General features: G+C 35.9%; 1 protein-coding gene and 1 non-coding gene across 2 annotated transcripts; one reads left to right on the top strand and one right to left on the bottom strand.

Annotated features, from left to right (window-relative positions):
* Positions 1-1,609: 1,609 nt before the first annotated feature.
* On the bottom strand, positions 1,610-4,365 carry LOC123875922. The gene is made up of 4 exons (XM_045922024.1): positions 4,118-4,365; positions 3,148-3,238; positions 2,433-2,672; positions 1,610-2,013 (listed from the first exon to the last, which is right to left on the bottom strand). Exons 1-4 carry the CDS (start codon positions 4,247-4,249, stop codon positions 1,970-1,972), a joined length of 507 nt encoding a protein of 168 aa, XP_045777980.1. The 5' UTR covers positions 4,250-4,365; the 3' UTR covers positions 1,610-1,969.
* A 4,935-nt stretch (positions 4,366-9,300) lies between these two features.
* Trnaq-cug lies at positions 9,301-9,372 on the top strand. The gene has a single exon. It is a non-coding gene; the product is annotated as a tRNA-Gln (tRNA).
* The last annotated feature ends 3,352 nt before the right edge of the window (positions 9,373-12,724 follow it).

The raw sequence follows: 12,724 nt of genomic DNA, 5'->3' as shown, positions 1-12,724 counted from the left end.
GCCGTGCCCCCTGATGTCACTAGATTTTTCTCAAAAATAAATTGATATTTCAAACTTACTGCTTCAGATTATTATCAGCGGTCTATTTCATTCCTATAGGAACTATTTGCATTACTACTAGTTTTACATTACTATGTGTGATTATAAAATCTTTCTCACATTTGGTCAGTTTTCATTTCTGATTTATTTTTTCCAGTTACAACGAGTATAAAGCCTTTGATTTTTCATTGAGTGAATTGCCTGGGAACTTAATTGATACTTAATAACTTAAAACAATCAATACTTATAAGAATAATCTCAAACTTACAGTCCATAAAAAGAAAACACAGTTTATATTTTGTAGATTCGTAAAATGATCACAGAGGAATTTTTAGCTAAGGAATAACTTAAATCTACATAAATGTGATGATAGTTTACGTATCAAATACTAATAAATTCTAGAATATAGGTACATCTTTAGGCTAATCCTACAGTAACGATCTAGAGTTAAGAGTTCAAGAGAGTACTGTACCTAATCTGTTTTGTATCTGATAACAAGTTAGCCATTGACTGGTTAAAATGGCGAGTGAGTTTTCATTTTGTACGGACTATAGAGATCTTGTACAACAGAATTAGCCTCACTGTCTGAAACCAGAACTCTAAACGGTTTGCTGTGGTATTCCTTACGCGTCCATTAGCCGATAGGTTTTGCTGTCAGTTTTCTGTTTTGCTACAGTTGCAGCTGTAATTGACGGATAGCCTACAGTCTAATGCGATGGACTGATGTTAGCATGAAATACAATAAAGATTATTCCAATAAACTTACAAGTGCTTTCGAATCTTCAAGTGAATCTATCACTGCACTGATTCGGAATGCCTACACTACCGAGAAAACCCAGCAACAAACTTGTCAGTTGCTATTTTCAAAATTTAAATAATTTACAGTTAGTAGGTATGTATTAACACCATGTGCATAAGTAATTGCAGAGCGAATCAAATCCACGCTTTTTTACTATTTACATAATCTTCGATTGTATATGCTTTTTTCATGAGCACCAGATAAGATCCAGATAATTTTCTGCTCCATCAATAATAATTCATCATTATTGAAGAAACTGACTGATGCAGGACCTATCGTCTAACAGACGTCTTAATATTGTTACTTAGTCAGTTAAACTCTAATAATTTCTCACTTTTCTTTAAAATTAATACTTGTTAGAGATCATAATCATAATTTTTGTGACCTAAAGAACTAGTGTTAGTTAGGGTTGTAACTACGAGTATATTCGAGATTAAAGCTAAATTATAGGAATGACTACAAACATACAATGGCGTCCATTCTGATGACTTTCTCTAAACGAAATTTAGAGGATGTGGATCTTTTTCTTTTCAATGTTTCTTAAAAAGGACGAAAAAGTTATTTTAAATTGAAGATAGCTACTCTACAAAAAACACTATGCTGAAGACTGGCATCTAAAGTTACGAGGTTTAAAAGTTTTAAATTAAATTAAGTTTGTGTGTCCTTTTCTTATTACATTGGTAAGAAAAAGAGTGAGTACTCTAAAATTTATCTGCCATCAGAATCAGTTAATGGTACTGATTCTGATGGCAAACATTTTTTTTTGCATAAATGCACGCATAAACCCATAAACAGTCAAACTATAACAATTATATAATAAAGTTAGTAAAAAATATTTTAGTATATATATCCACACCTCTAAACTTATGGTAGTAATTATTTTCAACGATATTCGATATCGAGTTCGTATGAGGATCTTGAAATCGAATTTCGTTTTCTAATGTCAAATTAGCGAAATTTAAAAATATTTTTTGGAATAATTTTAAATATTTATAAGTATGTTTTGTTACAACCCTAATATTTGGAATGTCCGCTATCATAATAAATCTCACTTTGTATGTAACACAAGACTTCATACAAACATACATAATAACAGTCTAGATATTATAGTAATAAAAACAACAGTAAATACTAGTGTCTGAGTATCATCTGGCAATACAGGAAGCTGTCCAACACTGGAACAAGAAAATGATTTTTTGGAATTAAAAAATTTATACTATCAAACTTTACATAATATAACCTAAGTAATCCACTTGCAGTCTTATTACAAGTTAGGATATTTTCGCTGAGCAAAGGCGGGAGGGGTTATGTCTCACCAGACATAACCGCAGATTGCAATCTACTGTAATATACACACGATATATTGCAATCTACTGCAATAAACACACGATATATTGCAACTACTCACGATATATTGCAATCTACTGCAATATACACAGAATATATTGCAACTACTCACGATATATTGCAATCTACTGCAATATACACAAAATATATTGCAACTACTTATGATATATTGCAACCTACCTCACGATGTGTTGCAGACTACTGATATATACTCACGACATATTATAGACTACTGCAATATACTCACGATACTGTGCGATACTGATGAGCAGCTCGTACACGTGTAGCGGCCCTCTGCCCTTGATGACGATCTCGCACATGAACACGTACACCACTCGAGTGGTCTCAAACAGCGAGTCCAGCAGTAGCCACGTTGTGATGTTACGTCCGGTGTTCTTGCTGGCGCTGCGGTTCATCACTACGCAGCTGTTGAGGAATCCAACCGCGCTCGTGAATATCATGAGACCAGATATGAAGTAGTGGATGCCTAGAATAAACATGATATTCTTAGCATTTAAACTATCATATGCAGTTCCTAATTCTAAAATACCTACATTTGGTATTATTATATTTTTACCACATAAGCACCCAGCTACTTATGGTAACTCAAGTAAAACAAGGAACTGAAGTTATGTGACCTCTTAATGTGAAGGAGTTGAGACAATAATATTCAGAGGTTATCAATAACTGCAGCACAATAAAGTGGATGAAAAATAATAAAATTACTTATACTATATCTTCATAATATATGAAGTGATCATAGCATAGTACTCGTGAGGAAAGCTGGATGAGTTCTCTATAATGTTCTAAAAGGTATGTGAAGTTTTACATTCACATATAAATCAAAAACCTGTTTATTACTGTATTTTTCGAGGAACGGAACCCTGTACAATGTGTTGAGCGATTTCGACTTTCATTGGGTTTTTTAGCTTCTATCTAATTACACAGGAACTTGAACTTACCTACATCACTACCATCTAGAGTCTCTAAGTAAAACAAATCAGGATGGAGGACTCGCAGCAGCGCCATGGCAAATGCTGTTGCTGATGATACCTGTAATTTATAGTAAGAGATATCAGATAACAGATAAAATTCATGGCACAGGTTTTACAAAAATAAATATGTTAGGCTAGTTGTTCTAGCTCTAAGAAATACTTATTAATATGTCTTTCTCCTACATAGACGTGTAGATTAAGGTTAGTAAAAATCCTGTGGGAACTCTAATTTTCCATGATAAAAAGTAGCCTAGTTTCCAGAAGATAGGTCATGAATAGGCAGCAGACAGACAAACACACTTTTTTATTTATAATATATTAGTATGGATATTCATAATTCTCAAAACATTCTATAAATTATGGTTTTCCAATCAAAACTTTCATTGGCATTAAAGTTTTATCAGAGAGTTCCAATGTGTGACCCGTTGGCAAGTCATTGTGGTATCATACATTTTAAGCCAAGTGTGGTGACATGTAAAATTGCTTCCTCCTAAAAATACACATTCTATCGCATAATTTAACATCCCAACACCAGGTGTACAGTCTTCGTTCGTAATAAATGATTACAGGGATCTAAAAATAAATTCATATGAAGATGTAAGTAGCTTGTTTGCCTAAATAATATTCTGATGATTAATTATTAAAATAAATATTTGCTTGAGCTATCTATTAATGACAAACTAACTCGTTTATTGTGATTTTCAATATTCTTTTTCGTTTGCTACATATATCGTCCCAACTATTATTTCAATTTCAAATAATTTAATTAAAAACAATTTATTTTTCCAAAGTATTTTTGAAACATTTTCTAACACACACACATCGGATTTGTATTGTACAAAGTACACATGCGATAGATAAAGTGAGATTCGAAGTTTTTATTCTAAATTACTTGATTATGCAATGAAAGTACTTAATTAGAGGAATAAATTCTTACCGCAAACACGGCAGCCACTACGCGTATGTAAACTTTTAACTCCAACATGGGCATGGTTTTCGACTGCTTGGACATCAAGGCGCTCCCGTTACCGCACTTGGATTCCTTTTCTAGGCACTGGCTTCCATTCATCGGTCATGCAAAACTTTAAATATTTTTCGCAACAAAATCGATAGAAATCCCGTATCGTATTTACGCGCTCACAGTCACAAGGCCAAGATTAAACAATAAACAATAATGATGGCTGCCAAAACGTCTAGAAAACGTCAATGTCAATTGTCATTGTACTTTTGACGTTTATATTTTCGTTCAAAAAGATCAACGAAGTAAGAGTTTTCCTTTTTTATATCATTTGAAACTAAAATTATTAATTAGTTAATAAGTATATAGGTACAATATATATAAATAGCTTTAATTTAGATGATTATATAGAAGATGAATTATTAATCTTCCCATAAAATAAAAAGTGAAAGCAAATTTTCACTATCAGATACTAGATGGCGCTAGCAGTCTCTAAAATTGTTAAACGAAAACGCCTTGGCGGGTTGAAAATTTCAAATAAAGCTTTCACATGTCTTGATTATTGAATGAAAATGTTAAATGAGCAAAACAGCTAAAGCGTCGTACTATCCTACATACTAAAATAATTTTTAATTCAAAATTATTTTTTACAAATAAGACTTATTATGCGTACTTATTACTGTAAAAATATATTAGTTACTTAATTTGATTCGTCACAGCTGTCCGTCACAGAATCAGAAGGCACCGCAATTAAAAACATTTCATACATTTGTGAATTGAATAAAATAAAACGTTTGTTCCAATTTAAACGTATTCAAATGTATGTATCCAAAATGTTCTTCACGCCTGTCAACAATCAAGGATTTCAACGATTTGCATTCAGCGCTGTTCACGACAGTTTTCATTTTGTCGGTCTTAATAATTAATGAATCCTTAATGAAGGGTTTGCTCTTTGGGTTAATCTGTTTAGGGAGTTTAGTAAAGATGAATAACCGCTTATATATTAGCTTAATTAAGATTCGTTTGAACTGACTTTTACTTAGGGTATAATGTATATACTATGTATAATATAAGGTAGGTAGAGAACCAATTCGATTAGGATGCACTTTCGCAGTTTGAAAGCTTTTACTTAAAGGTACATCATCAACATTAATCGATCGCCAGCTCACTACTGAGCACGGGTCTCCTTTCAGATTGAAAATCCATAGTCCACCATGCTTGCCAAGTGTAGATTGGCAGAATTCACACATCTTTAAAACACTATAGAGAACTCTCATAGTGGTTTCTTCAGGATGTTTTCCTTCGAGCAAGTGATATTTAATTGTAAACGCATATACTCCGAAAAGATAGATTTGCGTGCCCGGGGTCGAACCCCCAACATCCCACTAGGGACGTTAACTAGACTATCACCGCATAAACAGATCGCAAAACAATTTTTTATCCAGCGTAGGGATTATAGTATAGGTACTAGATTATAACCACGACCTCGTCCGCGTGGATATACTTAAGTTTTTATTCTCGAGGGAACTCTTTGATTTTCCGGGATATAAAAGTAGCCTATGTGTTAAGTCAGGTTACAAGCTATCTCCATTACCAATTACAGCCAAATTCGTCTAGGAGTTTTTGCGTACAAAAATAACAAATATACACACATACATATACGAACTTTCGCCTTTATAATATTAAGTGTGATAGGACGCATTTCTCATTTTAATTCATATGAAAAGTGCATAATCATAAAACTGTAGCCATAAAGTATCACATGTGTAACAAACAATAAATCGTCAATCCGCCACTGATTGTATTGGAATCGATGTAAATTTACAAGCGGCAACAAGTCGTAAATTTAATTTGTAATTGAATTAATCGAATCGCAATCGGCTAACTCGATTGAGGCGGCGGGAATGAATGGGGCCTAATTAATGGTACGCCCCTATTTTACTGGCTAGAAATACTTTGACCTCGTTCCAGACGATACCCAGAGTCATAGTCCATACCTAATAAGCTAATATTTTACCTACCTAGGTACCTAAGTTTAGCCTAGTTAAGATTATGACATCCGCTTCCCATTCTTTTTTTAATAAGTATATAGTAGCCATTAGCCATCATGACTAATATTCCAATTTCCCCTCCAACTAAGCGTAAAGCTTGGGCTAGAAGTAGGTCACTGTGCTTCCCAGTGGCGTGCACAGGCTTTAAGGCCAGGGTAAGCTAACTTAAGTAGGTATCTACTTACTGGCAAGTCATCAAAGATAATGAGAATTAGGCTATTTCAACTAGGATAACTCTTTCTTAGGTAAGCAGCGTTTTTATGCCTCCATGAGCTGCACGCCACTGACGCTCCCCCGTGGTCGGTGGTATCCATGACGGATTTTACTCACGAAAAAAAAAATTGGTTGTCTGTAAAGTCGGTTTACTGACGACAGTTGAACGTGACAACAAAGGCCGATTGTGCTTCTTTGTCGCTCGTTCCGCGCTCTCGCTTGCACTTCAAGCCTTACATGGAACGCCTCAGAGCGAGGTAACGCCGCATGAGTCATGTTTTTTCCTGCGTGCAGCCGGCTCTATCGAATTATAATACGTTGTCACGTCAAAAAAGAGTAGCTAAGTACAACAATAATACAAAGGTAGGGTGTGAACCGGCAAAGTTTCGGATTTCCGTCGGCTCCTGAGCTCTGTTGCTGAGCTATTGAGGCTTCCAATTAGCTATTCGGGAGGTCCGGAGGGCGGTGGTTCCATCCCGGGCACTCACCTCTGACTTTTCGGAGTTATACGTTTAAGGAATTAAATAACCTTCATGCCTGAGAGCTCCATAATGTTCCCAAACGTATGTGAACTTAAGCATGCCAATCCGCACTAAGCCAGCGTGGTGGACCGCAGACTAAACCCATCTCAATCTGAGAGGAGACTCTTACTCAGTATTGGTGATGATTGAGATACACTTTGGCACTTGCATCACGATCAAATTAGTTTTGCGAACTAATCACAAAATATATAGAGTCCCAATCAAAACGAATTTAAAATATTTGATTGAGTGATTCGATTCGGGCGATGATTCGATTGTGGCGATGGCGATTTGTTACAATCGATCATACAATTCGACAGCTAATCAGGAAGAGTTAACGCCATGTGCTAGTGTAAAGTGCTATTGGAAATTCTATTATTATATTTGATTAGTTTTCTTTTCTATCACTGCCTGTATTAAATTATATTTATTGTAAAGTTTCATAAACTTGGACTACTGAAATATTAAGTGGTACCTACCTAATGTTTTTTTAAATCTTTTTAGGGTTCTGTACCCGAAGGGTGCCAACGGGACTCCAAAGCCTCAGCTATCCGTCCATCCGTTAGTCTGTCGGCGGGTTGTATCTCATAAACTGCGATAAGTACTTAGGTAGAAAGTTGAATCACAGATTCGAAACCCTAAAATGGGTGTTTGTTTGGAAATCAAAGACAAATCGGAAGTTTCAATAAAGTTACGGTTTCTGTTTTAAGAATTACTGAACTATGGAATTTCATTATGAAGCTGAAAAATTAACAGAAGTTTTTAATTGATTTAAGTATTCTTTTTTTTTTTGTAATAGAATAGGTATAGTTAGTTTATAACATTTGCGTCGCTCCGGCCGTCCGCCCCATTGGTCATCTGAGTTATGTCCACAAACATTTTGAATGCGATATCTTTATTGAGTTTATTATATTCCTCGTATATTTATATTGGGATAATATCTCCCTATACTGTAAGTATGTAAAGAAAAACCGAAATTATACGTGGAACGACCTAGTTTGATACATAAGCAATATCAATTTATGGACCAATTCAAAACATGAAACGGGGTACAATTTTAACAAAACATACACTTAAAATTGTAATAAATCGATATATCCCAGTCAGAAAAGATAAATCTCATTTTATACCTACTTAGCGAACATCATAATAATTTGCGGAACCAAAAGCGTTTTACGAAACAATTATACCTAAGTAATTGCTTAACGAATTTCGTGATTTATTTATATCTGTCATGATTTTGTAAAGGAATTGTCTAATAAAAGGAATTTTGGTCAGTGTGCTTAGAGTCAGTCGGTAATCAAAACGTCGTATTTGGACGGTTTAATCTTTAGCGTCACATATAAAAAGGATGTATGTGTTTATGACCTTTGCCTCCTGATAAAAACAACGATTACGTGGTAGACACGCAAGGTGAAAAATGTCAGTTAGCCGTAACTCGAGCTTGAGGTCAGACAACATCAGTATGTAGAACGAGGTACTATGTTTTTATAATACAACTAGTGACCCGCCCCGTCTTCACACGGCTTATCACAATAATTATCGAAGGGATCCCCTAACTTTTCGGAAAAAAATTATGTATAACGTAGCTTTCTATTGATGTAAGAATTTTCAAAATCTTTTCAGTAGTTTCAGAGATTACTTCTTAAAACAAACTTAGGAACTTTTTAAATAATATTATAGTAAAAGAAATAATACTAGTAATACAGTAATTAAAGTATCAAAATAACAAATCGTGCTACACCCAAATAATTGTAACAAAATAGATCGTGTCAAAGCTCTCCTGCTTGACCATACCGTTTTATTGCACAACGATTAACTCACAGGGGTCCTGTGTTCCTTTGTACGACATCAATAACTCTTATCACAATGCCATAAGATACACATTCCACTAACTTTATAGGTGGAAGATAATTTGATTGAATTATACTGACCACGAGTAACCATCCCTGCCGCATGGATAGAGAAAACATGGCAAGTGTAGGTATTGCATTACAATAAAGCTGTTTCATTTCAATTTTTTGCCTCAATAGCTCAACGGTTATAGGAGCGGACTGAAAACCGAAAGGGCGGCGGTTCAAACCCAACCCGTTGCACAATTGTCGTACCCACTTTAACGCTAAGTTGGAGGGGAAAGGGGAATGTTAGTCATGATTAAAAATGGCTAATATTCTTTAAAAAAAAAAAATTAGGTATCTACTAGCTCGTGCCCGCGACTTTGTTCGCGTGAATTTAGGCTTTTGAAAATCCCGCGGGGATTTAGATTTTCCCGGATAAAACGTAGGTAGCTGTACCACAAATGGATCTAATTTTTGTTTTGTACGGAACCCTAAAAATTGAAAGAAAACCAAGAGCAATTTCACATGGACAGGTATCCGGTCCCATGGTGTAACGGTTAGCACTCTGGACTCTGAATCCAGCGATCCGAGTTCAAATCTCGGTGGGACCTCGCTTTTTCATTTTCAAAACATTTACCTTCTTATTGGTTTTTCAGAAGATTTTTCTTTGGACAGTTAAAGAACAGTATTTTTGGGGTTTTTATTAGATGAAAAGTTAGTAACCAGACATAAGTAATGCGAATAACCAAATACGGGAATCGAATTTAGGAACTATCACAGTAGATAGGTTAGGATAGATATTTAACTTTATATTTTATTTTATTTATGGTTGGTGGATATTAATGGTCCTAATAAATAAAACACAAAAAATGTTTCTTCCTAGTTTCTATACTACGTCCGTTATAGATTTTGAAACCATCTAATGATCCAACCGATGTGCCCCAAACCAATTTCATTAGAAAGGCAATAATGCGAAGATGGTTTTAGACTACTAAAACAATGCATTAGGCACATTCTTTTTAGCGTAGTAGCACACGCAGGGTATTCGCTAGTGCCATAATTAAATCATTTTTACATACTTATATAAATTTTTTTACTGTCCAAAAATAAGAAACACAAAAACTTTTTTATAATACGAAGTGTAAGTACTTAATAATATTTTAATATTGTATTTTAAACATCCCAAAAGCTTTTTGAAACCTTTTAAGCTTACCACAATTACAGCCAACACAATATCTACAAGCTTCAACACAAATACAAACAAAATAAAAACGCATAGTGAGAACATTAAACAATAAAAAAATAAGAATAATAAAAAACATAATCCATATTCCATTCTCGCCTTACTCCGTGAGCACGTGCTCGGCACGCGAGCGACACACGACCGTAGCATTACGTTCCTGAGTAATGAGCAAAATGTATAATTGCTCAGCTCGGCTCAGCCGGTGCTCAGCTACTCTAGTCTAATCCGTTGTGGTACTCGTTAGGAAAATAAAAATGAATGTCTTATTTATTTTATTAGGCAGGTGCTGCCCAAAAAATATGTGAATTTCTTTATTCCACCAAAACTTCTAAATTAGATTTGTATTTAGGTATGGCGTATCGTTAGAATCCTTACATCATCCCAAGTGACACTGACTAATATAAGAAAAAAATTCAATAAGTAGGTAGATGGCAGAGCAGTCGTGTTTTTTATTTTTTTTATAAGTAAGTAGGTACCTAGCTACCTACTTGTACCTGTACCAGACTAACTTGATAGGCCAACCCTGCATGATTTGTAAACAAGTGTTAATTAAATATTTATAACACCCCCGACAAGTGAAGATTACAAGAAAAGAGCTTTCAAACGACTGACCCGTTTTTTTGGATTATAGCTAAGAAAACTCTCGATCAAACCACCTTTCAAACAAAAAAAAAACTAAATTAAAATCCGTTCATTTGTTTAGGCGCTACGATGCCACACACAATTACACAGAAACACAGATTCACAGATACACGGATACACACGTGAAACTTATAACACCCCTCTTTTGGGTCGGGGGTTAAAAAATACTTCAAAAACCGATAAAACAAATTATACAAATAAAGTACAAAAAAATTAAACTTAATAATATAGTCGTGCGCCTGCATAGCGCACGCTTTCCATAAATCTGTAATTACGTCAATGTACACACTCAATAAAACTTATTCCAATCAAAAACAACGTAAACCAAACCTTATTACTATGGCACAAAGCTTAAAGTTGTAGAGCGTTTCAATCATTAAATAAAATAAAAAATACTTCAAAAACATTGTAATATCAACCTTACGTTAAACAGCATTTAAGCGCATTTTTGTTTAATGTAATCACTGAAATGAATCCTCCCGCAACCGTCAAACTAATTTCTACCTTAATGCACTGTGATAAGGTGTAATTTAACATGGCGGTAGAGTGAGGGTGTATCGTAAGGGAGTCAGTCAGTCATATTAAATTCGCGGGCACGTGCCAGACCTCCCCCGTGCGACCGAAGTCGCGAACTCTTTCCCACGTTGTGCCCTCTGGCGGGAAAACTGAACTTTTCATATATTTCCACTGTATTTTTGATTGAGTGGTATAAAGTATAAACCCCGTATTGTGTTACGATAATTTAATTTGTTTATGGGATACAATCTACTAATCACATCACAATGTTGCCTTAGGCTGGTTTTCAGGGTTCCCTGAGGGTTGCGTATCCGAAAGGGGCCAACGGGACCCTATCCGTCTGTCTGTATGTCATGAACCGTTATTGGTAAAGAGATAAGTATTTATTGAATTTTCACAGAGTGTGTATTTCTGCATATATTGTTATTTAGCAACGTATATATAACTCAAAATTTTAAAAACCCCCGACACAAAAACCTCTAAATAAAAAATAAGAAAAAAAAATAAGAAAAATAGAAAAGAGCTGATAACTTTCAAACGGCTGAACCTTTTTTTTCGTTTATAACTAAGAACATTCTCGATCAAGTCACCTTTCAAACAAAAAAAAACTAAATTAAAATCGGTTCATTCATTTGGACATTGACTTAATGTGGCCTGAGCCTAATGAAAAATTTAATGTGAACAAAGTTGCGCGTAAGTAGTTCGTAAGCCTACGTAAAGCCCGCTCAAAGAAAGGTGCGGGTGGTTGAGGTATAGATTGATTGTTTCAGTAAAGCCAATAGTGGTTTAGTGCAATAGCAACCATGATTGAGTTTGTGTTGTGGGTTGTCATTTTGATATTGCCAGGGATCAGTGATCTTCGCCCACGTGGATTTAGGGTAAAATCCTGTGGAAACTCTGATTTTAACACTTGACTTTAGCAATAAACAAATAGGGCCTCGATAGCTCAACGGTTGAGGAGCGGCCTGAATTCTGGGAGGTCGGCGGTTCAAACCCCACCCGTTGCACTATTGTCGTGCCCACTCCTTTTTTTTCCGCTGGTAAAAATGCAATTACGCATGCCGCTCAAAAGCGGGTATGTGGGGCTCACTGGCAATGCATTTGATGCTGCATTCATATAGCATACCCACTAAAAAACCCAGCGGTGCCGTCCACGTCAGGTTAGAGGCGTCTTAGGATCCCGGGTGTCGTATGCGACTGAGACGTCTCAGCGTTAAACCGGCACAGTTTTTAGTGAGGGAGAAGATGAGCGTAATGTCTCCTTCTTCTCCCCTGTCTTCTTCTGCGGCGTGGGTGAGCGTCAGCGGACAGCTCTCGCACCCGCTCCGCGGCCTCCTTCAGTGTTATGACAGTTTCACAGAAGGAGGCCATCCCACTCCAGCTCGTCTTACTGCCAATCATGCCGTCTATTATGCTCGACAGCGAGAAGTTTCCTCCAAGCCTAGACGACACGATGTGGCGCTGAGGCCCCCATGCCGCGCATTCCACCAGAGTGTGATATGCCGTATCTTCTGGCGCACCACACTCCTGGCAAGCTGGAGTCTCCTCCCGTCTCGCGATCT

This window comes from Maniola jurtina, chromosome 2, assembly GCF_905333055.1.
Source record: "Maniola jurtina chromosome 2, ilManJurt1.1, whole genome shotgun sequence".
Classification (NCBI taxonomy): domain Eukaryota; kingdom Metazoa; phylum Arthropoda; class Insecta; order Lepidoptera; family Nymphalidae; genus Maniola; species Maniola jurtina.
Note: the sequence above shows the minus strand (reverse complement) of the source record. Positions and strands in the feature narration are given on the sequence as shown.